The 26802-nt window shown below is 40.1% G+C and overlaps 3 protein-coding genes across 6 annotated transcripts; 2 read left to right on the forward strand and 1 right to left on the reverse strand.

Moving 5' to 3' along the window:
• Positions 1–745: 745 nt before the first annotated feature.
• LOC131937982 (G-protein coupled receptor 157) lies at positions 746–5225 on the forward strand. The gene is made up of 5 exons (XM_059295780.1): positions 746–1317; positions 2989–3172; positions 3358–3569; positions 3763–3954; positions 4701–5225. The coding sequence occupies exons 1-5, from the start codon at positions 1072–1074 to the stop codon at positions 5013–5015; spliced, it is 1149 nt and encodes a 382-aa protein (XP_059151763.1). The 5' UTR covers positions 746–1071; the 3' UTR covers positions 5016–5225.
• Positions 5226–5236: 11 nt separating this feature from the next.
• Positions 5237–14481, reverse strand: LOC131937981 (ATP-dependent DNA helicase PIF1). 2 transcript variants are annotated; one of them, XM_059295779.1, is made up of 13 exons: positions 14405–14481; positions 12696–12855; positions 12315–12482; positions 11578–12040; positions 10948–11037; positions 10612–10765; positions 10155–10269; positions 8917–9023; positions 8416–8555; positions 7552–7658; positions 7021–7099; positions 6081–6226; positions 5237–5826 (listed from the first exon to the last, which is right to left on the reverse strand). In XM_059295779.1, exons 2-13 carry the CDS (start codon positions 12828–12830, stop codon positions 5572–5574), a joined length of 1959 nt encoding a protein of 652 aa, XP_059151762.1. In that variant the 5' UTR covers positions 12831–12855; positions 14405–14481; the 3' UTR covers positions 5237–5571. The 2 variants fall into 2 exon arrangements, with proteins under 2 accessions (XP_059151762.1, XP_059151761.1); XM_059295778.1 differs by having other exon boundaries at positions 14417–14470.
• A 3420-nt stretch (positions 14482–17901) lies between these two features.
• On the forward strand, positions 17902–26769 carry LOC131937942 (neutral protease). 3 transcript variants are annotated; one of them, XM_059295730.1, is made up of 12 exons: positions 17942–18060; positions 18199–18436; positions 19754–19971; positions 20513–20727; positions 20846–20995; positions 21344–21493; positions 21637–21844; positions 22528–22648; positions 25071–25213; positions 25779–25958; positions 26162–26438; positions 26527–26769. In XM_059295730.1, the coding sequence occupies exons 2-12, from the start codon at positions 18221–18223 to the stop codon at positions 26551–26553; spliced, it is 1905 nt and encodes a 634-aa protein (XP_059151713.1). In that variant the 5' UTR covers positions 17942–18060; positions 18199–18220; the 3' UTR covers positions 26554–26769. The 3 variants fall into 3 exon arrangements, with proteins under 3 accessions (XP_059151712.1, XP_059151713.1, XP_059151711.1); XM_059295729.1 differs by having other exon boundaries at positions 17902–18017; positions 26162–26769; XM_059295728.1 differs by having other exon boundaries at positions 26162–26769.
• The last annotated feature ends 33 nt before the right edge of the window (positions 26770–26802 follow it).

Consider the following 26802-nt stretch of genomic DNA (forward strand, 5'->3'; position numbering starts at 1 on the left):
TTTGTTTGACTTTCAGACCAGTCCGAGGCTACCTCTCATCCCTTTAAATCCACCTTACGCCCCCCCCCCCCCCTCTAGTCCCTCATCTTCCCACAGTGATAACGTCATCAGTTTCACTACTGTTCTATCTTCTGACCACTGGCCACGTAACCATGTGCTGTAAAGCTTTAGCCACTTATCAATATCAGCAAACTGACGTCATACCTGCTTACATAGTACTTGACGTCATACCAGCCATTACAACGTCACTAACCAGCAGAGGCGTAGCGACCCTTCCCGGGGACAAACTTTCGATTTGCACCCCCCCCCCCCCAAACTTTCGATTTGCACACCCCCCCCCCCGAACTTTTCATTTGCACCCCCACTAAAACTTTCAATCTGGCGCCCCCCCCCCTAAGGTCGGCGCCCGGGGACATATGTCTCCCCCCCCCCCTCGCTACGCCTCTGCTAACCAGTGCCGCAGATATTGGTGTATTCGGACTTAGACCTTATTTCAATTAAATCTAACATTTCCATTGGTTGATATGTGTTGTGGTATGTGCTTGTATGGCAAAAGTTGGCCTGAATCAAAAGACTGGAGTCTACTTGTGTAGTCAACTATGATTTCACTAATTGTTGAACTATTGACGGCTAAGGTCGCACGGTGTCCCTGCTGTTTGAACTGTGCACCTGATTAGCGAACAGCACACGATATCGTGTCACTCCCAGCATCTAGATCTAGTTTGTTATCGCAGACGATTAGAGTTCAATGTTTGACCCTACACGATAACCCCTGATTCTATTCTCTCCTACCACCACACAGCTGATTCATTAGCGGGAGTCTAGAGCGTAGCATCTTTAAAGTTGCTGACTTCCAATGTAGTCTTTATTTAATGTGCTAATTTTAAAGATTTATTTATTCAAACGTGAAGTGACTTGGATTTAACTTCATTAGATTTAAGATGGAGGTCGGTGTTGTGATCTTTTCTTTGCCAGGATAAACATTTTGGTCTGTGATTACTCCAAGTGGCAAACTTTTGAAACATTTCTGATCATTTCGTTGTGATTACTGCTCACCAAAAGTAAACAAGCATGCCAAACACAAGTGTGTACCCGCTGACCGTCAACATGACGGCGGTGGACGCGGCGTTTGTCTTGGTCAGCAACACGGCGTCGTTCGCCAGTTGTCTGGGCTGTATCGTCATCATCACCATCTACTACGCCTACAAGGAGATTCGAACCACGAGTCGTCTGCTGCTGGTGCTCATCAGCCTGTCCAACCTGTTCGTCTGCTTCTCGACCCTGCTACAGACGGGCACCTACATCAACAACCTGATGGTCTGTCACATCACACTGTACACCACCACTACCACGACATTCTTCTGTCGCACCACACTGTACTAGGCTATTACCACATTTTTCTGTCACATCACACTATACTAGGCTATTACCACATTTTTCTGTCACATCACACTGTACTAGGCTACTGTCACATTATTTTTATCACACCACACTATACTAGGCTATTGTCACATCTTCCTGTCACATCACACTGTACTAGGCTACTGTCACATTTTTGTGTCACATCACACTGTACCAGGCTATTACCACATTTTTCTGTCACATCACACTGTACCAGACTACTACCACGACATTTTTCTGTCATATCATACTGTACCAGGCTACTACCACGACCTTTTTCTGTCATATCATACTGTACCAGGCTACTACCACGACATTTTTCTGTCATATCATACTGTACCAGGCTACTACCACGACATTTTTCTGTCATATCACACTATACTAGGCTACTGTCACATTTTTCTGTCATATCACACTATACTAGGCTACTACCACATTTTTCTGTCACATCATACTGTACCAGGCTATTGCCACATTTTTCAGTAACATCACACTGTACCAGGCTACGGTCACGACATTTTTCTGTCACATCACACTGTACTAGGCTACTGCCACATTTTTCTGTCACGTCACAGGGGTCGTCCATAAATAACGTCACACTGGTAGGGGGGGGGGTCTTAATGTTGTGACGGTGTGCAATGAGGGGGGGGGGGGGGGGTGGGAGGGTTCAGATGGTGAGACGTCAAATTTTTTGCATTATAAAAAAAGCATTGTTAGAAAACGAGTTTCAGCCGTTATTTCGCGTTTTAGAAAACGGTTTCAATAAATTATAATAGGAACTGATCAAAATACTCGATGTTGACAGAGTTCTGACAAGATTTTGGAAAAAAATATCGATGTTTTAAGAAATATTCAACAGCAATTTTGAGGGGGGGGGGGTTGTAGGCTGAGGTGTGACGTCATTTTAGATTGGGGGGGGGGGGCGGGTCTGGCTTATTGTGACGACGTGTGACGGAGGGGAGGGGGGACGTCGTTTATGGATGACCCCACACCGTACTACCACCGTGGTTTTCTTTGCCAAATCACATTACAACTCAAACGCCAGTTTTCTTCTCTTTTTTGTGGGCTGGGCGGCCATCACTTGACCTAGATAACATTCATAATTTGACAAAATAGTCAAAAGATACAATGTATAACCCTAACCTAATCCTACTGGGCCTAAAATAATAAGTTATTCGCCTAATTTCGCAAAAAGGCAAGCATTTGGATGGGTGTAGTGGTGGTGGTGGGGGGGGGGGGGGTGTTTAAAAGAAGCTTTAAACGTACAGCGTTACGATTGCAATTAGCATACCTCATAGAAAGACGCAATTAACGTGTAAACAGAAGTAGGTCAAAGATATGAAGTGCTGTTGAAATCAAACGATAACTTTTGTTTTAAACTGGGTGCATAGGCCTACATTCTCTATGATGATAAACGGGACTAAAAATTCCGGGGTCATCTTCATTTTTTCCCTTCAGTTTTTGTGAGCGATCAATGCCACAGTATTCATTGCAGTAAAACTTCAATCAACTATGAAAAAAATGTATGTTTCTGTAAACAAATATTGCCCTTCGTGTGTGACCTTGTCCAATGTTTTGTGGTTTCAGTTCCCCAAACAAACGTCCTACTTCTGCCGGGGGTCAGCGGCCCTGCTGGTGTTCTCACAGACGTCGTCTGCCCTGTGGACCGTGGCCATCACCTTCTACCTGCTGCTGTGTGTCTCGTGTCGCCGTGTCACGCTGGCCAATAGGATCCTCTTTCTCTTTCATATCGTCTGCTGGGGCGTGCCAGGTGGGTGCTTGGTGCTGGGGTGCTTAGTGCTGGGGTGTGCCAGGTGCAGCTAAAATGCTTCTGTTTGTTTAACTGCAGCTAATAAAGCTCCTGTATGTGTAACTGCAGCTAATAAAGCTCCTGTATGTGTACCTCACTACTAACTGCCTATTAGTCCAGTAAAATACTCTGTGTGTATCTCCCAGTGTTGCTGACCAGTGCAGGTGAGATCTCAGGTGTGTACGGCTATGACATCACAGACATCCTCAGGTACAAACATCCCACCCCCTGCTGGCTGAGTGACCGGGTCAAGAATCCACTCCCATGGTACCTGATGACAGTGGAAGGGTGGATCATGGCAACTTTTGTGGCCGTCTCACTCATGTACTTGATTTTAACATGGACAGTAGTACGGCAGGTAGACTTTTCTCAATGTCCAAATATTCACATACATGTAGGTATACTTTTGTCAATGTCCAAATATTTACATACATGAGGCAGAAATCTTAGTTAAATGTCCAAATATTCACACATATATATAGGTCTGTGGTGGCTGATTAAAATATGTGACATGTTAACCCTAACTCTTCTGAAACAAAATTTTCATGCAGAGAAACAAAGGAAAAGTTCTAGCTGGTGATGATGTCATTCAAGAACTCGCCATACAAACAGCCAATGAGCAGCTTCGTTTCATCCCTGCTATTTATGTCTGCACAAGAATCTGGGGCACAGCTTACTTCCTGTTTACACGGTATCCTGAAGATAGGCATCTCAGGGCATTTGATTGGTTGATGATAATTAAAGTAAGTACACTTGATTGGTTGATGATAATTAAAGTAAGTGGGTGCCAAACATCAAGTTAGCTATTTGAAAATTGATTTTATAGACTCAAGTCTAGTGGGGGTCGGCGTGGTCGAGTCGGTAAAGCTCATGATTGCTAAACCGAAAAGTCTCGAGTTCGAACCCTCGGGCAGATGAGGCTCGTTAGCTGGGGATAGCCATTCTTCTAGGAGAGACAACTCCAAATTTAAACAACTGCTGCCTTGTAGTTTGTTCTTGGTTGGACAAAGGCTATGGAAGCAAATCCAAAAAGAAAAGCAGGCTGAAATCGGAGTCAATGGCCTCAATGGCGCATAACCAGTTGACACGCAACGCTTAATTGTGTTGGAGACGTGGTAGAGTCGGCAAAAAGCTCATGGTTTATAAATTCGAACAAAGTCTCGAGTCTCAAACCCACTGGCAGATAAATCTCGATCCCCTTCAACACTAATAATTAAGAACGAAGAAGAAGAAGACTCAAGTCTAGTTTCTATATTCTGCTATGGAAAAACATACTTTGGATTACTTTTTAAATCTTCTGAAATCCATAAATTTTTATCTGTTACTGAAATCCTACTTTTACTTAAAAAAAAACATTTAAAAAAAATGAAGCTTCTGTTCAAAATAATTTATTTTTAAATCCTACATTTACATTTTAATAAAACAAGTACACTCACAATAATTCCTATTGTTCAGCTGGTCTAACAGCAAGCACTTTGAATCCAAACAGGCAATAGGAGACAACAGCCAAGGTTTGGCCAACGCCATTTTCTTCTGCCTGGCCACCAAACAGATCAGGAAAATCATGTCTAAGAAACTTGGCTGCGTGGTGTCCTGTTTGTGTGGCTGGTGCAGGAAACACAGGCTGGCAGCACAGGACAGGTGGATGAAGGTGCCGTCCATCGTCAGGATCAGGCGAGGCAAGCTGGCACAGAAGAGGCCAAAAAACCTGGACGGAAGTGACTTAGACTTGACTGGAATCTCCCTAGATCTGCCCACGATGATTTTGGAAGGTGGGGAGGAGGAAGTTATTTTTGAGAAGTGATCCCATGTCTCTCAGGGATTTTATAACCACCAGCCAGTGGAGCTAAGAGCTGGAGCTAATCCAACAACATGGCCGAGAGCTTAAGCTAAGAGCTAATCCAACAACATGGCGGAGAGCTTGAGCTAATCCAACATGGTGGAGAGCTTGAGCTAATCCAACAACAGAGTGGAGAGGAATGTTGGTGACACAACAAAACAACAGGCCAACTGAATGGGGGGGGGGGGGCTGCCTTCATTGAAATCTTGTTAGCTTTGTATGTTATCATCTTTATAAAAAAGTTTTGTACAAAGGAATGACATAAAATTAATAAATTTATAAAACTTAATGTGTACATTGAGATAAGATTTTAAAATTGGACAAATATGGTACAGAGCAGGTAAAACCAGCCTATCTCTGTAAATCTCATGTGTCAACAAGTAAATATTAGATTACATCTTTTGCCCTATCATTTGATCCAAGACAATAAATACAACAACATGTACAGGTGGTATGTTGATATCAAGGATTGCACAACCCTAATGACTACACAACTAAGTGGCAAGCCTGTATCAGTGTATCATCTCTTGTTAAATACCGAGGGATTTGGACGGAAAATTTCATTCTCATCTTCCACACCATTGTGCATCATCTTATGTTTGAGCTCCAGTCTAGTGTAGAAGTTCAAAACTTTGGGGTCAGCGCGCACACAGTTCATGTTGAAGTCAACCACACGCAGGCCCTCAAGGCTCTTGGCTCTGGACAGAGCAACATAGGCTTGACCTGTCTCAAAGACTTTGGCCAGGGATATCTCCACACAATCTAGGGTCATTCCCTGGTGACACAGAAACAAGGTTAAGTGTAACATAGAAACAAGGACTGTTCTATGGGGACATGTCTGTCGTTGTATTGGGATGTCTGTTGTAGTTGAGACATGTCTGTTGTATGTCAGACGTGTCTGTTGTATGTCAGACGTGTCTGTTGTATGGGGACATGTCTGTCGTTGTATTTGGATGTCTGTTGTAGTTGAGACATGTCTGTTGTATGTCAGACGTGTCTGTTGTATGTCAGACATTGACTGATGTTTACCTGGCTCTTGTGTATAGATATTGCCCAGGCCAGCTTGAGAGGGATTTGTTTCCTGACGATGGTGTTGCCACCCCCTATCTTAAACACCCATCTTATGGCTTTGATGGTCTCTGTCACCCCACACACAAACTTGATCACAGGGTTACCTGACAATGGGACATTTTCATCATTTACTGACCTACACCAACACCATCATTTACTGACCTACACCAACACCATCATTTACTGACCTACACCAACACCATCATTTAATGACCTACACCAACACCATCATTTACTGACCTACACCAACACCATCATTTACTGACCTACACCAACATTCATTTACTGACCTACGCCAACAACTACTTCATCATTCATGTACTTGGATGTACCTGTTTCGATACAAAACACAACACCCATACCTGCTTCAATATCTAACACAACTCCCCTACCTGCTTCAATACGTAACACAACACCCCACGTGTTTCAATACGTAATACAACACCCCTACCTGCTTCAATATCTAACACAACTCCCCTACCTGCTTCAATACGTAACACAGCACCCCACGTGTTTCAATACGTAACACAACACCCCTACCTGCTTCAATACCTAACACAACACCCCTACCTGCTTCAATACATAACACAACACCCCTACCTGCTTCAATATGTAACACAACACCCCACATGTTTCAATACGTAACACAACACCCCTACCTGCTTCAATATCTAACACAACACCCCTACCTGCTTCAATACCTAACACAACACCCCACGTGTTTCAATACGTAACACAACACCCCTACCTGCTTCAATACGTAATACAACACCCATACCTGCTTCAATACCTAACACAACACCCCTACCTGCTTCAATACGTAACACAACACCCCTACCTGCTTCAATACGTAATACAACACCCATACCTGCTTCAATACCCAACACAACACCCATACCTGCTTCAATACGTAACACAACACCCCTTGCTCCGTTCACCAGACCTCTCTGTATGTCCAGGTTTTTACACAGCATCACCTACATACACAAAAAAAGTTTACACATCACCTACATACAAAACAAAGTTTTCTTATATTTAGTGAACTGTTACAAGTGATGAAATGGGTAAACATTAAACCATGTTATAGACCCACATACAAGCAATGGTGTGTATGTTACCTGTGCTGTATAGACCCACATACAATGGTGTAGTGTGTATGTTTACCTGTGCTATATAGACCCACATACAACGGTGTAGTGTGTATGTTACCTGTACTGTATATACAACCAATGAACTAGTGTGTATGTTTACCTGTGCTATATAGACCCACATACAATGGTGTAGTGTGTGTTACCTGTGCTGTATAGACCCACATACAATGGTCTAGTGTGTTTGTTTACCTGTGCTATATAGACCCACATACAATGGTCTAGTGTGTATGTTTTCCTGTGCTATATAGACCCACATACAATGGTCTAGTGTATGTTACCTGTGCTCCAACTTTGAGCTCTAGGAAGGCAGGCACAGGACACAGTGTGTTGAGCTGCTGGGTGTAAGCCTCGTCCACATCTGATGCAGTAAACATGTAGCTCTCCCCTGTAACAGGATACACAAACAATGGTTGCCATGGTTATTGTTACATGACGCAGTAAACATGTAGCTCTTCCCTGTAACAGGATACACAAACAATGGTTGCCATGGTTATTGTTACATGACACAGTAAACATGTAGCTCTCCCCTGTAACAGGATACACAAACAATGGTTGCCATGGTTATTGTTACATGACACAGTAAACATGTAGCTCTCCCCTGTAACAGGATACACAAACAATGGTTGCCATGGTTATTGTTACATGACGCAGTAAACATGTAGCTCTCCCCTGTAACAGGATACACAAACAATGGTTGCCATGGTTATTGTTACATGACACAGTAAACAAGTAGCTCTCCCCTGTAACAGGATACACAAACAATGGTTGCCATGGTTATTGTTACATGACACAGTAAACAAGTAGCTCTCCCCTGTAACAGGATACACAAACAATGGTTGCCATGGTTATTGTTACATGACACAGTAAACAAGTAGCTCTCCCCTGTAACAGGATACACAAACAATGGTTGCCATGGTTATTGTTACATGACACAGTAAACATGTAGCTCTCCCCTGTAACAGGATACACAAACAATGGTTGCCATGGTTATTGTTACATGACGCAGTAAACATGTAGCTCTCCCCCGTAACAGGATACACAATAACATGGTGGGCCCTAAATCAACTGGTTTATTGAAGGATGGAACAGCTAACAATGCAGCCGTATCCTACAAGACTATATGACTGTCCCCACACAAATACCTGCAAGTTCCTTCAGCTTGGAGATGTTAATCTGCTCCACATCGACCTTGTGTGTGCACAGTTTGGTGGCCACCACCCCGTCCTTCTCTATCCTTTTATCTCCTGTCTCCTGCAGTGTTCTGGCTACAGTGGGAGGACATCTGGCCAGGGAGGAATGGGTGGGGAAGTAGAGTTAGAACATTTCAACATGGGAATGTCATCAGTCATATTTGTTGTGAGCCTTAACAAACAGGTTGGTTGTGAACCTTTACAAACAGGTTGGTTGTGAACCTAAACAAACAGGTTGGTTGTGAACTTAAACAAACAGGTTGGTTGTGAACCTAAACAAACAGGTTGGTTGTGAACCTTAACAAACAGGTTGGTTGTGAGCATTAACAAACAGGTTGGTTGTGAACCTAAACAAATAGGTTGGTTGTGAACCTACACACACAGGTTGGTTGTGAAGCTAAACAAACAGGTATGGTGTGACTGAACAAAGTTTGTAAAAATATCCAAACTTACAGGCCTTTTCTAATCTGTTGCAAGAGGTCAATGAACTTCTTGTCAGATTGTCGTTTGACGTCAGTTAGATGCATCGTCACATCAATACTTTTTTGCCAAGCCTCGGACTAAATAAAAGATACAACATTTTATTAACACAATTTAAAGGCCTAACTATAGACTGGTTTAACTATCAAAAATATTAACCAAAATCATTAACAGATACTTTTATTAACCCCATATCTACCAGATGTGCCAACATCACCCTACCTGGAAACAAAATTTTCTGTCCTCCCCCTTATTAACCCCATATCTACCAGATGTGCCAACATAATCCTACATGGAAACAAAATGTTCTGTCCTCCCCCTTATTAACCCCATATCTACCAGATGTGCCAACATCACCCTACCTGGAAACAAAATTTTCTGTCCTCCCCCTTTTTAACCCCATATCTACCAGATGTGCCAACATCACCCTACCTGGAAACAAAATGTTCTGTCCTCCCCCTTATTAACCCCATATCTACCAGATGTGCCAACATCACCCTACCTGGAAACAAAATTTTCTGTCCTCCCCCTTATTAACCCCATATCTACCAGATGTGCCAACATCACCCTACCTGGAAACAAAATGTTCTGTCCTCCCCCTTATTAACCCCATATCTACCAGATGTGCCAACATCACCCTACCTGGAAACAAAATGTTCTGTCCTCCCCCTTATTAACCCCATATCTACCAGATGTGCCAACATGCACCCTACCTGGAAACAAAATTTTCTGTCCTCCCCTTATTAACCTTATATCTACCAGATGTGCCAACATGCACCCTACCTGGAAACAAAATTTTCTGTCCTCCCCCCTTATTAACCCCATATCTACCAGATGTGCCAACATAATCCTACCTGAAAACAAAATGTTCTGTCCTCCCCCTTATTAACCACATATCTACCAGATGAGCCAACATGCACCCTACCTGGAAACAAAATGTTCTGTCCCCCCTCCCCCTTATTAACCCCATATCTACCAGATGTGCCAACATGCACCCTACCTGGAAACAAAATGTTCTGTCCTCCCCCTTATTAACCCCATATCTACCAGATGTGCCAACATGCACCCTACCTGGAAACAAAATTTTCTGTCCTCCCCTTATTAACCCCATATCTACCAGATGTGCCAACATGCACCCTACCTGGAAACAAAATTTTCTGACCTCCCCTTATTAACCCCATATCTACCAGATATGCCAACATGCTCACTACCTGGAAACAAAATTTTCTGTCCTCCCCTGGCCCTGTGACTGGAGGAAGCTGCAGGAAGTCACCACACAAAATGAGCTGAATGCCACCAAAGGGTTGGTCAGACTTGCGGACAACCCTGTAGTCAGATAAAAAATTATTAGTATACCATGTATGTACAACCCTGACTTTTTAAAGTTAATTGTGTTAGTTTTAGCTGCTGCATGATGACATAATCAAGCAGACAGAGAGTGGCTCCACTAGCTGTGACATTTTTTACATGTAAGGCCAAATACATGTTATTATCAATTATTATAATAAAAATACAGCAGTTTTTATAAAACAAATGAAATTTATCAACATGGTAAAAGTCTGCTGTATGTGAGACCTTAACTCATATTATCAGAGGAACTGATAGTAAAATAATGAGCAGGGAACTGACAGTCAAATAATGAGCAGGGCCAAGGAACATAAGACTTACCTAGCAACAGTCTCCAGCTTGTTGAAAAAGTCCCCGTCTACCATTGAGATCTCATCAATGATCAAATGTCTACAGGCCCTCCACTGTTGGGCCACCTTCTGTCTGGACGCCAACTCTACACACTGGCTCAATGGTGCCTTGCCTGAACCTATGCCTGGCAGGGGATAACATGGACTAAATATTACTTGTTCTACAAGATGGCTGAACCCCAAAAGGATTGCTTGGTTATTTTAAAATCTATCAATCAAAAAAATCTATCAATATGGGCCAGACTCAAGCACACAAGGTTTTCTGTATTACCAACCTGCTGACCCCAGGCAGTAGAACATGTTTTACCTGCAAAAGCATGGAGCGTGGTCCCCCCAATGTGACATGCAGCAACACCTGTACTGGCCGTGGCAAACGTGTGGTTGGGTGGGAGAGCACCTGAAGTATAGATGGGAAACCAAAAAGTGGGATCAATATCTGCACATTCTAGAGAACAATAAAAGAATAAACACCGAAATTTTTCTCAACATATTCATGATATTTCTGTTTTAAAAATTTGAAACATTTCAAGAATAATTTATGATTGAAACATCAATTTAAGAATCATCAGGTCCTGATAAATTGTGGTGGCCAAATTATAGTTGCCCTAGAATCTTATCAGTTTTGATAAGCTGACACAAGTTTAATCATTTAATAACCCCCTTTTACCTTCGAAGGTATCAAACACAAAACAATGTAGGTTTTTTATCAAGCAAAAATAACACCATTAAAATAAAATATAGAGCTAGCAGAACTGAGGCAGCATAACCACAACTGTGAAAATTTTCCTCAAATAGAAAAAGTGGATTTTTGTAAAAAAGGTTACACCTCTGCAGATTCTTTGTTAGTGAAAATCAAAGTTGACAAACAATTTGTGTAAGGTTGACAACAGTAAAAACTTAGATAAAGGCTAACATGGCTACAACTAAAGCGACAAACCTACAATCCTTTTCAGCAAGAAAGATTTTCCTGTGCCTGCACTACCAGTAAAAAAAATATTCCGGCCCTTCAAGACCGCCTCCAGCACCCGATTTTGCTCCGGCGTCAGCTGAATTGGTTTGGCTAGAACTTTGGACGGACTTATACCATTTATTTTAGTCAGTTTTAAAAATGCTGTTTTTGCTGCCATGAGTTTCTGTCTTTTAGCTTCATTTTCTAAAGAGGTGGGACTGTTCTCCTGGGCACTTGAGGGCAACGACCTTTTTTTAGTGATGTGGGAGGAGGTGATCCCATGGGTGGTGAGGCTGGACGGCTGCGAGGAGGACTGGCCTCTGGCACCATGAGACACCTGCAGGTCTTTGACGGTCAGCGGGGAGATCTCCTCAAACTCGTGGTGTTTGCCAGAGAAAAGTTTCTGCCTCTGTGTGAGGAAACCTTTCTGCTTCAGCACGTCCAGCTTGGCCTGGGTGGAGAAGTGGGAGAAAAACATGACAGATGACATACAAGTGTGAGAGAAAAACATGACAGATTACATACAAGTGGGAGAGAAAAACATGACAGATTACATACAAGTGTGAGAGAAAAACATGACAGATTACATACAATGCTCTCTCTAAATCACTGGTCGCTTCTAACATGTGACTTACGAGCTGTGTTTAATAAACAACAAGAAGGCTGGCATTACCTGTAAAGTGTGTAATAACATGATTAGCTGGTAACACGAATGCTGGCATTACCTGTAAAGTATGTAGGAACATGACTAGCTGGTCAGGTGGGCAGTTGGACAGGAGCAGCTGAATCTTGTGCTCAGGTAGCTTTATAGTGGCCTTCCCATCTTTGACAAATTTCTTGTGAATCAACAGCTCCTTCACAGAATACTTGCTCTCTTTCTTAGGAAAAATCACCTGTTGAGTCAGCAATTTCAGTTGGAAGTTAAAAGGATTATTCCCATGAAAACATAGGCTGATCAGAAACCTGAACTTAAATACTGAACTAACTGGTGCTTTTTTAAATAGAATGCAAAAAAGATAAGTAACATTCAAAATTTCTGTATTCTATTATGTCATTTAAACAGACTTAAACAGATATCTTTGCCAATGTCACTCATCCATTGATACCTTAATCAAAATTTCACGAAATTCATCTCTTCCTAAACAGATGTTCAGGTTCTGATACTGACTTTTCTTGATAACATTTCCTGTGGCTGACAATTCTTCTATACATACGCTGCAGGTTAAACTGGCATTTGCCATTTTCTTCAGCAACAATAAATACACACTAAGGGAGTAAAAAGTTATAAAAGGTACATTTTTAAAAAAGTTCAATTATGTTAGGTAATTAAAGACATATGGATGTTCTCTGAACAGTGAAAGTAATGCAATTAATGTAACTCTAGGGGATCAGCATGGTTGAGTTGGTAAAGCTTATGATTGTTAAAATGAAAAGTCTCCAGTTAGAACCCTCGGGCAGATGAGGCTCGACTGCTGGGGACAGCAACTCTTGTAGAAGACACAAATCTAAAATCAAACAAACTACAAGGCAGCTGTTGTCAACAGCTGCCTTGTAGTTTGCTCTTGGTTGGACAAAGGCTATGAAAGCAAATCCAAAATGAAAAGCAGGCTGAAATCAGAGTCAACAGCCTACATGAATGGCATATAGATCTAACTAGTTGACACGTAATACTTAATATTGTGTTGGAGGAATCCCTCCACCACTAGAATTAAGAACGAAGAAGAAGAAATGTAACTTTGGGATATTTATTTCTATTATCAGTCTCTTTTAACTCTGGGCGAGCCAGTAAAGTATTTTGATACTCAATAGGCCCATAGACTAAAATATTTACTAAACTAGTAATATAGAATATGGATCTAGATCTAGATAATATATAATATACTGGTAATCTATCGTTTTGGGTACGTAAAATCGCCCGCGATTTGTAATGTGAAAAACAGGTGACTCCTTAAATTTTAATAGTTATTTCACATTTTGAGGAGGGTTTATGTTTTAAAAAATTCAAAAATGTTTCCTTGATTCATTTATGTACCTGTTTTTAAACAATTGAATTAAAACTTTTCCGTAATAAATGAAGACTAGCGATGTTTCCAACAGATGCAACCATGCTCATTTACTATAGCAGCCATCTTGTCTAAGTTTTATTTTTATAAGCTTTTAGCGCCAGATTCAGGGGGAAGCCACTCTATTTTACAAATGGCTGCTGTTTATATAGCAAATCTTGCTCTCAGACACTGCTGTTTAAAGTACTTTAAAGTTGATTTCTTGCCTATATCGATATATTTAGCCATTGATTTAGGTTTATTATTCATTTATCTATAATATTTGACACAAAAGTATGACAATATACTTCTATTAAAGTAATTTAAAGCCTTGACAATGAGGTAACGTTTTCGTACATAAATAGCCGCGGGCGATTTTACGTACCCAAAACGATAGATTACCAATATACTATATGAATATTGTTTTTGTATGTATGATAGTTCAGTATTTAAACTAAAGTATAGAATAGTAGATCTAGGATCTAGATATCTACTACTTACTTAGTAGTACTTACAGTACACTCTTTTAATTAATATACTTTTAATTTAAGAGTTTAATTTTAAGACTTTTTAAGAGTAGGCCTAAATTTAGGCTACTAATTTAATTTAATAATTTTATAAGTAAATATTAAATATTAAATAAATAAGTAGTAAAGGCCTAATTTAAGACTCAAGTTTTAAAGTTTAACAATAGTCTATTAATTAAATGGACCGAGAATAGTCTCAAAATATGCGTAAGCTGATAATGTAACAAAATCTGAAAGGTTGCCCACCAAAGTGCTTACTTTAACCAAACATCTAAAAGCAAAAATCCTTTGTCTGACGTCCAGTTTCGGCTTCCTTAGATTCTTCTATTTGAATTTGGTTACCGTCACGGGCAATCTATTTACCGGGAAAAAATGAACAGAGCGTTTAACTAAAGCTCCTAGATGTAGATCTAGGTAGATTCTATTCACAAACGATGGGATATGGAAATTAATGAAAAAAATTATTAGCTGCTTATAGAATATACATTAGTATTGTTAGTTAATAATATATAGAAATCTAGATCTAGATCTAGATCTACCATTAGTTAAAACTTAAAATTTCTTTAGTGTTAGTTTCAAGTAAAAATCCTTGCTAAGTTTAGTATAGGCCTATCATCAGACAAATAAAGAATTGTTTTAAGTTTTAAAGGCGACATTGTGGCTTTTTCTAGTTCAATTAAAAAAACAGCTCAGGGTTAAATGTCTTAATGCCCACCCCCTCTTTCCTGTTGAATTCAGTCATTGAAGTGAACAATGCGGATAAGAAGGGGCGCTAATTTTAAAAACTATATTGCATGTTTAAAATGAGTTATTTCCCTTAAGTTAGTAAGTTTCTATTTATGTCACGTTACACATTGCACCAGATAGTTTGGTTTAGTTAAATTGTGAAATCCACGCAAGCTGACGGACTGAGCCGTGGTGGTGTGGGTAAAATCGTGACTTTATCAACAGAGCCTAAAGCTGTATGATTTGTGCTCCAGTTCTCGGGCTGGGGTACAACCACACCACTAACTCGATACTCAGTTCTTTTTGCTGTGGTCGATACTCAGTTCTTTTTGCTGTGGTCGATACTCAGTTCTTTTTGCTGTGGTCGCTACTCAGTTCTTTTTGCTGTGGTCGCTACTCAGTTCTTTTTGCTGTGGTCGATACTCAGTTCATTTTGCTGTTGTACAACCACACCACTAACTCCATATTCCGCTATTCATTTTCTATTACCAGAATTTCATTGGCTAATTTCTTTGTGTGTGTATGTATATATCAGAGGCGTATCTAGGTTTTCGTTGTAGGGGGAGCGAAAAGAAAAAAAGTAAAGGCGCCGAATTTTTAACACGTTCTATATACGTGTAATATATATATATATATATATATATATATATATATATATATATATATATATATATATATATATATATATATACATATATATATATATATATATATATATATATATATATATAATTACTAGCTGAATGTCATTACTTCGCTATGATGTAAAATAAATTGAAAGTAGCATTCTGAAGAAATAAGAAAAAACACACAATGTAGGCCGACAAAACAAAAATTGTATCAATCTAAACAATATATATATATATATATATATATATATATATATATATATATATATATATATATATATATATATATATATATATATACACTACAACCAAACACAATGAACGTAACACAATCTGTTTTTTAATTCTTGTACCAAAAATTTCTTACATAATAATTCCTGGGAAATTATTTAAGACAAGTGAAATAGGGGAAATAATCACTCTCTTAATATAAATATGTATATATCTACACATTTAACTATAAATGTCAAAACAAATAAATAATTACTTTAGAATATAATGAAATTGTTTAACACTATTCGAGTTTACAAAATGTTTTTGTCTAAAATCAGAATTTAATATATAGTTTTTATAAATTCTAAAATATTACAGCATAATGAAAGTTTTTAAACACAGAGTTGGTATAAAACAAGGCTTTCCGTTTTTAATAGAGGATTTTTCGGATTAACAGTCTACATTTAACTTAATGAATCGGTCTTTTAGTTCAGATCATATATTTTAATTAACTACGGCTTCTTTGGGTTCTTTAAAGATCATTTTTTAACATAGTGATAGGTATGGGTTAGATCACTGTATTGATCACACACCTTTTTACTGGTAATTGCAAAAACAATATTCACAGAGTTTTACGTTTAAAAAGCTAATTTTCTGGCGGCATGGTACTTTGATACATCATTACTTGAATACCTAGGTGTGACATTAATGTCACACCTAGGTATTCACTGGGTTGGGTGGGGGGGGGGGGGAGGAGATAACCAACTCAGAGTGAACATAGCGTCAGTTTTAGATGACTGTTCTAAACATACATATATATTACACAAATATATATTACACAAATATATATTACACAAATATATATTACAGAAATAGATTTAAATAAGTAGCAGTGGTATTAGGACAATATTTTTTTTTTACAGAGGGGTCCATGGGGGAGGGGGGTTGTAACTGTTTCATATAATTTGTAATCGTAATCACTATCGCCCAAACTGTAAGAATACTACTACTTCATCGTGATGACGTTGTTGACCTTGTCAAAATTTCCCCACCACTACGCAGTTTGCTCATAAGTAAATTTAAATCGAGGTGCCACATCAGTTCTATTTGTTTCTGTATTGTAATTTTTAAAAAAATTAATCACACGATTCAAACTGTATATATAAAGTAATTATGTGTGAAGTTTTATGTATAGCATTTTCTAATTCAATTATTCGTAAGCAAATACATTATACAGTTGCCTTAAACTTAACACCCCTCTTGCCAAGTGGTACTACCGTGGAGGTTTTTTAAACATTGCAATACATCGTAATGGTTATTTTTAGAATGGCAAACTGATGCAGCTGTTAATACGTGTTGTTAACGTAGACACTACTAGACTAGTACAATAATGCTTAATTGCTGCATGAAAAGAAATCTTGTGATTTACATAGATGTGCCGACCAAAAATATTTTTTTAACAAATATCATTGTTTAAAACTTTGAGTTTAAAAAGTTTCCAAAAAGGCGCCACTTTGCTGAAAATGGCCAGAGGGGGAGCGGCCGCTCCCCCTGCTCCCCCCCTGCGTACGCTACTGGTATATATATATATATATATATATATATATATATTGAATATATAACTTGAATTTTTGGGCAATAACCAGAATTTTAAATGGTCACTGGTGTGGTTATTGCAAAAAATTCAAGTTTTATATATATATATATATATATATATATATATATATATATATATATATATATATATATATATATATATATATATATATATTGAATATATAACTTGAATTTTTGGGCAATTATATATATATATATATATATATATATATATATATATATATATATATATATATATATATATATATATATAATATATATAACTTGAATTTTTTGACAATAACCACACCAGTGACCACTTAAAATTCTGAAACCGTGCCTACGTTTCTAAATATATTTTTCAATAATTGATATAAAACAGACACAATTCATGAAAAAGATGTTTTATAATTGTATTTAGCTATATTTTATTTTCTCAGGAATATACTCTTAATTCTCTCCCTTATATGTTTCTTAAATTAAGATTGAAATCTAATTAACCAGAAATCAACATCCAGCTAATAACCACATCGTCAGGCCGAAACTAAATGTAATCAATATTTCATTAATTAAAGCCAATTTGCCTGTTACTTAAACTCGTTTAGTGTTAGCTTCTAACTCGTGATCTAGCAATCAAACAAGACAAGTTTGTGTAACTAAGTCCCTTAAAACTGGGTGCTTACAGTTTTTAGTGTGTGAGTTCAATGTTTAGATTTATTGTTTAGCCTAATTGTTAAGGTTAGTGCTTAGTTTAGATTAGTTATTAAGTTTAGTAGTTTTCTATTTAGTTTACGCCTCTGGGTAATTGTGCTAGGTTATTTACACCGTGTTCACTATTTCAAACAATTAAATTTTTACTTTGTAAAATTCCGCCAGTGTGTTTCAGACCACGCCCACCATGGTCTGGAGGCTGTCAGTAGTTACCGCCCTTGTCTTAGTGCTGCTGCACCCGGCAGATGGCGCCACGCTGGTGCCATTTAAAGATTACTTGTCGCTGCCGACTCAGCAGAACGTGGTCCCAGCATATGGTCAACGGCTGCCGGACCAGGTACCGGGGCCGACCTTAACCTTGGAAAATGTTCTAGGGCTGACTGACGCGGACAGCAAGCTCCAGGTATTTCTTGCACATCACAGTCGTTATCACAACCATCTAAGCTCCAGTTATTTCTTGCACATCACAGTCGTTATCACAACCATCTAAGCTCCAGGTATTTCTTGCATATCACAGTCGTCATCACAACCATCTAAGCTCCAGGTATTTCTTGCACATCACAGTCGTTATCACAACCATCTAAGCTCCAGGTATTTCTTGCATATCACAGTCGTCATCACAACCATCTAAGCTCCAGTTATTTCTTGCACATCACAGTCGTTATCACAACCATCTAAGCTCCAGGTATTTCTTGCATATCACAGTCGTCATCACAACCATCTAAGCTCCAGGTATTTCTTGCACATCACAGTCGTTATCACAACCATCTAAGCTGCAGGTATTTCTTACACATCACAGTCGTCATCACAACCATCTAAGCTCCAGGTATTTCTTGCACATCACAGTCGTTATCACAATCATCTAAGCTCCAGGTATTTCTTGCACATCACAGTCGTTATCACAACATTAATGGAACTGGCAAAAAGCATTTTTCTTTTTGCAATTTTTTTGCCATGGTGTCAGCCCCCTAAATGGTGTCACCCGGTGCGGTCCGCACCCCCCGCCCCACCCCCTCTACGCCCCTGTTTGCTGTTAACACTCTAAAATCTAACGTTGGTGTCAGTTTACTAATCTCCGCTTTAAACCTAACGTTGATGTCAGTTTACTAATCTTAAATCTAACGTTGATGTCAGTTTACTAATCTTAAATCTAACGTTGATGTCAGTTTACTAATCTTACCTCTTTAAACCTAACGTTGATGTCAGTTTACTAATCTCCGCTTTAAACCTAACGTTGATGTCAGTTTACTAATCTTAAATCTAACGTTGATGTCAGTTTACTAATCTTAAATCTAACGTTGATGTCAGTTTACTAATCTTACCTCTTTAAACCTAACGTTGATGTCAGTTTACTAATCTCCGCTTTAAACCTAACGTTGATGTCAGTTTACTAATCTTACCTCTTTAAACCTAACGTTGATGTCAGTTTACTAATCTCCGCTTTAAACCTAACGTTGATGTCAGTTTACTAATCTTACCTCTTTAAACCTAACGTTGATGTCAGTTTACTAATCTCCGCTTTAAACCTAACGTTGATGTCAGTTTACTAATCTTACCTCTTTAAACCTAACGTTGATGTCAGTTTACTAATCTCCGCTTTAAACCTAACGTTGATGTCAGTTCACTAATCTTACCTCTTTAAACCTAACGTTGATGTCAGTTTACTAATCTTAAATCTAAGGTTGATATCAGTTTACTAATCTTCCCACTCTAAACCCAGCCTGAAGAATCGTTCGTGTCTACGCTCGGCAAAACAAAGACCAAATATCGCCAGAGGTTCCAGGGCATCAAGATCTACGACGCCGTGGTGACGGTGGAGCAGGATCTCTTCAAGATCACCATTCTAGCGGCCAACGTCTTTAACGGGCTAGCTGACGACCTGGGGTATTCAATGGCATGTGACCTTGACCGTGATGAGGCCATTGAAATAACTCTCAAGTAAGTCATCGACGTTTTCATCTTCGTCGATGTCTCGCCATCTCCCCAGACCCACGAATGTCTCCCTAGACATTTGACACCCACGAATATCATTTGACACCCATGAATGTCACCCCAGCCATTTGACACCCACGAATGTCTCCCTAGACATTTGACACCCACGAATGTTATTTGACACCCATGAATGTCACCCCAGCCATTTGACACCCACGAATGTCTCCCCAGCCATTTGACACCCACGACCCAGACATTTGACACCCATGAATGTCACCCCAGCCATTTGACACCCACGAATGTCTCCCCAGACATTTGACACCCATGAATGTCATTTGACACCCATGAATGTCATTTGACACCCACGAATGTCATTTGACACCCATGAATGTCTGCCCAGACTTTTGACACCCACGAATGTCTCCCCAGACATTTGACACCCATGAATGTTATTTGACACCCATGAATGTCATTTGACACCCACGAATGTCATTTGACACCCATGAATGTCTGCCCAGACTTTTGACACCCATGAATGTCTCCCCAGACACTTTAACCTACAGGGTGGTGAAGTTGGCACGACGCTGTTCGAGGAATTAATTTACATTGACGTCACCAGCAGCCGTGCCCGCCGTGTGTTGAGCGTCGCCATCTTGGTGACCACCGACTCAGGCACGTTCAGACCCGTGGCTTTCATTGACAAGTGCTCGCGAGATGTTGTGGATGCTTTTGATAAAGGGGCATACCAGCTACCGACAGGAGGTACAAAAATACATGAAAACCCACATTTAAAGTATGCAACATTCTCGTACAACTCAACTGTGTTGCTTTTTAAAAGTGAGTGTAAAATGAGTGGACGAAATTTTGTTTTATGTTGCAGAAGTTGGAGCCGAGAAGACTTGTGACTTTAAAGGCAAGGGCGGCAATCCGAGGCGAGAACTGGACTTCGGGAGCCCGCCATTTTGTTTATATCCGTTGAAAAGATCGTCAAATAGAAAAATTTGCTTCTTGGAGAATGAGTTTGTAAAAGGCAGGCAGTTCTATTTTAGGGCTAGGTTTTAGTCGATATAATTGGGCGTCAGATTAGGACTAGACAGGGTTTATATGGTCGAGTTGACCTCTACTTATTGGGTTTGTTCTGTTGACCAGTTGACCTCTACTAACCAGTGTTTCTTCCAGACTTTTTTTCTCCGGGGGGGGGGGGGCACTTGATATTTTCGGGGGGGGGGGGGCGGACAACGTTTTCCGGGGGGGGGGGGGCGGACAACATTTTCCGGAGGTGGGGGGGCGGACACTGGTAAAAGTATATGTTTTCTATATAAATTCCATTTCGTTCGGGGGGACAGTAGACTTTCTAGTAACTGGATTTGTTCTACAGGCGCCGACCTGAAGACTAGCAAGAAGACGAGGAATCCACAAGTGGTCAACTTCACCTGTTCTCGAGGCTACAATGACGCGGTCAATGGAGGATTATCGCCCGTACTTGATGTGTTTTTTTACGGCACCAAGACCGCCAAATTGTACCGAGGTAACCAATTTTGGCTGGAACTTTTCCTTTACCCAGCTCAACGTTGGCCGAACTGTTTTAGCTAACCCTAACCCATAAAACCTTATATTAACTAAAATAAAATAAAAGTCGGAAACCAAAACCCTTGAAACACCTCTCACCAGACTGGTACAACTACCCGTCTCTGAGGGATCCGATCCCCTTCATGGTTGCACACTTCGGGCAGAACTTCAGCAACGCCGTGTGGGACGGGAAGAACGTGCTGTTTGGGGACGGGGACGGGGTGAGCCTGTACCCCCTGACCGGGGTCAACACCGTGGCACACGAATACGCTCACGGCGTCACCGAGAAGACGTCCAATCTGGAGTACAAGTCAGTTGTGTGGATCACGTGACACGCTTGTTTATCACGTGACACGGGTGTGAACTGGGGGGGGGGGGGGGTATATTCAGACTTTCAATGTTGGTTTAGGCTGGATTTTAAAAAAAAATGAATGTAGATTATTAAACAGTTTAATAGAAATTTGGGGACAGTAAAGTTGTATTTGGTTCCATAGGTTTGGTGACAGTAAAGTTGTATTTGGTTCTAGAGGTTTGGGGACAGTAAAGTTGTATTTAGAGGTTTGGGGACAGTAAAGTTGTATTTGGTTCTAGAGGTTTGGGGACAGTAAAGTTGTATTTGGTTCCATAGGTTTGGGGACAGTAAAGTTGTATTTTGTTAAAGAGGTTTGGGGACAGTAAAGTTGTATTTAGTTCCATAGGTTTGGGGACAGTAAAGTTGTATTTGGTTCTAGAGGTTTGGGGACAGTAAAGTTGTATTTAGAGGTTTGGGGACAGTAAAGTTGTATTTGGTTCTAGAGGTTTGGGGACAGTAAAGTTGTATTTGGTTCCATAGGTTTGGGGACAGTAAAGTTGTATTTAGAGGTTTGGGGACAGTAAAGTTGTATTTGGTTCGATAGGTTTGGGGAAAGTAAAGTTGTATTTAGAGGTTTGGGGACAGTAAAGTTGTATTTGGTTCGATAGGTTTGGGGTCAGTAAAGTTGTATTTGGTTCCAGGGGTCAGCCAGGGGCGATAAACGAGGCCTTCTCCGACATGGCAGGTGAAGCCCTAGAGGAATACATCTTCGGCCAGGTCGACTGGATCGCTGCACGGGAGGTCTACATCAAGGACCAAGACGTAGGTACTTCACATCTTGACGTAGGTACTTCACATCTTGACGTACTAAGGTACTTCACATCTTAAACTAAGACCAAGACGTAAGTACTTCACATCTTGATGTAGGTACTTCACATCTTAAACTAAGACCAAGACGTAAGTACTTCACATCTTGACGTAGGTACTTCACATCTTAAACTAATACCAAGACGTAAGTACTTCACATCTTGACGTAGGTACTTCACATCTTAAACTAAGACCAAGACGTAAGTACTTCACATCTTGACGTAGGTACTTCACATCTTAAACTAAGACCAAGACGTAAGTACTTCACATCTTGACGTAGGTACTTCACATCTTAAACTAAGACCAAGACGTAAGTACTTCACATCTTGACGTAGGTACTTCACATCTTAAACTAAGACCAAGACGTAAGTACTTCACATCTTGACGTAGGTACTTTAGATCTTAAACTAAGGCCAAGACGTAGGTACTTCACATCTTGACGTAGGTACTTCACATCTTAAACTAAGACCAAGACGTAGGTACTTTAGATCTTTAACATCAAGACGTAGGTACTTCAAATCTTTAACATCAAGACGTAGGTACTTCAAATCTTAAACTAAGACCAAGACGTAGGTACTTCAAATCTTAAACTAAGACCAAGACGTGGGTACTTCAAATCTTAAACTAAGACCAAGACGTAGGTACTTCAAATCTTAAACTAAGACCATGACGTAGGTACTTTAGATCTTAAACTAAGGCCAAGACGTAGGAACTTCACATCTTGACGTAGGTACTTCAAATCTTAAACTAAGACCAAGACGTAGGTACTTCAAATCTTAAACTAAGACTAAGACGTAGGTACTTCACATCTTGACGTAGGTTGTTCAAATCTTAAACTAAGACCATGACGTACGTACTTCAGATCTTAAACTAAGGCCAAGACGTAGGTACTTCAAATCTTAAACTAAGACCATGACGTAGGTACTTCAGATCTTAAACTAAGACCAAGACGTAGGTACTTCAAATCTTAAACTAAGACCAAGACATAGGTACTTCAGATCTTAAACTGTGCCCACACATAAACTCTTCACAGGCCTACCTACCCACTTAGATCCCCGGGGCCAACTAGCAATTTGCCCCCCCCCCCCCCCCCAATTTATAGTTAGTTATTCACGTAGGCAAAAAACTCCCTCCCCTCCCTCAAGGACTTTTGAAAATGGTTTGGAGCGCTTTTTACCAATTAATGCACTTAACATTTTTAGCGCAATTTCCATTCTGGAGAATTGCGTTTATTAACCCGCCATTTCTGGATGTATGAATGTATGAATGAATGGATGGATGGATGGATGGATGTGTGTCCGCAGCTTTAAGTCGTATCTCCTCCTCAACGAAGCAATATCGATGACTAGTTCCAAAAGCAATTATGTTAAGCAAGTTACGAGGATGAACATAGGCCATAAAAATTACGGGTTTCTTTCATGGATTTCCCGGAAAAGCCAAAAAACCTCGAAAAAAAAGCAGTTTTTGGCCCATATCTCGGCAACCAGACCACTTAGCGACTTGAAACATGTACCAATCGATTCCTGCCATAATTTAGAACAATATTGCCGAAGAAAGTTTTCAAAAATATCCTTTCGTTCGGTCACAAAATTTTTTTTGAATTAATTAAAATTTGAACCGAATTAGTAAGCATTTTATGCAACCACACCACACGCGTCATCACGTTCAATAGCTGCGCCATCACGTTCAATGGCTGCGTCATCACATTCAGTAGGCGCGCAATGGTTTTTAGTCATGTAACTCTATTGTAAATAAAACATGTAAAATACTGAAAAAAAAAATGAATAAAAAACGTTTTAATAACTAACCAATGGTTTTACTAACCCTGCTCTTGATTTACGCTACGACAGAGCTATTTTTAGATAACATAAGGAAATTGCGCTTAAATGTCACTAGACTTTTTAATTAACTTGTTTATTTTGGTGTCACATGACATAGAAAACAGTTGAATCAGTAAATGTCTGTTTTCTAAATCTTGTGTATGATTAAATAAGCAGCTCGGAACTGTGTCTGTCTCGCCAAATATCAGCAGTGTACTGTCCTAGTTCACCAAATGCTGTCTGTCTCGCCAATTGTCAGCTACTGTCCTAGTTCACCAATGGTGTCTGTCTCTCGCCAAATGGTGTCTGTCTCGCCAAATGTCAGCAGTTTACTGTCCTAGTTCACCAAATGGTGTCTGTCTCGCCAATTGTCAGCAGTGTACTGCCCTAGTTCACCAATGGTGTCTGTGGGAATATAAAACCTGTACACATCAGACTGAACCACAAGCCCACCACAATTTCGTTTCGTGAAATATATTTTGTTCACGAGAATAGAAGGCAAAGTATATGACTGATTATATGACTGATTATATGACTGATCATATGACTGTTTTCAGGATTTTCGGTATTTTGATGACCCAAGCAAAGATGGCGCATCAATCGGCCACGTGAAAGATTACACGGATAGTCTTGATCTACACTTGAGTAGTGGAATCTACAACCGCGTTTTCTGGTTAATAGCCCAGCAGCTAGGAATACGGTAAGTAGACGAACCGCGCACTTGAGGGGTTTTAAACCTTTTCTTTAAACCCGTATTTTTGTGTAACTAACACTACTAACAGAGCAGAGGCGTAGCGACGGGGGGAAGGGGGGTACATATGTCCCCGGGCGTCGACCTTAGGGGCGCAGAAATGGGTTAGAAAAACAAATTGAAAATTTGAGGGGGGCGGGGGTGCAAATTGAAAATTGAAAGGTTGTTCCCGAGGGAGGCGCCAAATTGAAAGTTTATCCCCGGGCGCCGGGAAGGGTCGCTACCCCTCTGTAACAGAGCATGGGAAAAATCATTGTTACAGTTCAACGATTCAATGTTCCCATTAACAGGTCAACATTTGAATGTTTCCTCTAACAGGTCAACATTTGAATGTTTCCTCTAACAGGTCAACATTTGAATGTTTCCTCTAACAGGTCAACATTTGAATGTTTCCTCTAACAGGTCAACATTTGAATGTTTCCATTAACAGGTCAACATTTGAATGTTTCCTCTAACAGGTCAACATTTGAATGTTTCCTCTAACAGGTCAACATTTGAATGTTTCCTCTAACAGGTCAACATTTGAATGTTTCCTGCTGGCCAACCGCCTGTACTGGCGTGAGAGATCAGACTTTGAGCTGGGCGCGTGTGGCGCCCTCAGGGCGGCGTACGACTCTGGCCTTGACCTGGATATTGTGGCCGAGAGTTTCAGGAACGTGGGTCTGGAGCTAAAAGAGTGCGATGACCTTTCCAAGTAAGTAGCCATTGTACGTCAAGGTCGCCTAAGAATTCGTACTGAAAACATTCTTACCAAGTAGGCATATGCCGAAAATTAAAAAAAAACACATCTCTTGTATATTTCTTGATAAACTCCTACTACGTCATTAATTAAATAAAGTTTAACGATAATCCAACTGTTTGACCAAGATAATCTTAACCCCCTCACCGTCTGGCCAGGCTAGTGACAGCAGAACTCAGACCAGGCCAGGTCTCCAGGAACCTGACCGTCACCCAGCTCAAGAACCCGCTCTTCAGGGTCTCAGTGCCGTACGGGGTGGGACGGATCCGACTCAAGTCGTCTGCAAACGTTCAGATCAGTGTGTGTCAGACCTACCAGCGGTGCCAGTACCCGCTGGCCGTGGGTCAAAGGTCGCTCACTGCCAGCGTCCAGCCTGGAGATCTGTTTGTCCGGCTCTCGCCCCGCCTAGCCGATGTCACCCTTACAAACGTCGACCTCGCTGTCACGTTTGGCTTCATGTCACCCTAGCAAACGTTGACCTAACTGTCACGTTTGGCTTCATGTCACCCTAGCAAACGTTGACCTAACTGTCACGTTTGGCTTCAGTTAAGTTTTGACTGTCAAAACAAATGTATGCTTTTTTTTTTAGCTGTTTGGGTTTAAAAAAACATTTTCCCCCCTTTTCTTTTAATTTTCCACTATTAATTTAGATTGTGTCAAATGATGACCCGTTTATTTATTTCTGAGGTTTGGACAAAACATTTTCAGGTTAATTGTTTAACTACGCATGTAAATGTATCAAACAAATAAAAGATAAAAATATCAACCAATCAGAAAAACGCAAATATTTTTTGAAGAG

Source organism: Physella acuta, unplaced genomic scaffold, assembly GCF_028476545.2.
Source record: "Physella acuta isolate Inbredline_101_S28 unplaced genomic scaffold, ASM2847654v3 ptg000225l, whole genome shotgun sequence".
NCBI lineage: Eukaryota > Metazoa > Mollusca > Gastropoda > Physidae > Physella > Physella acuta.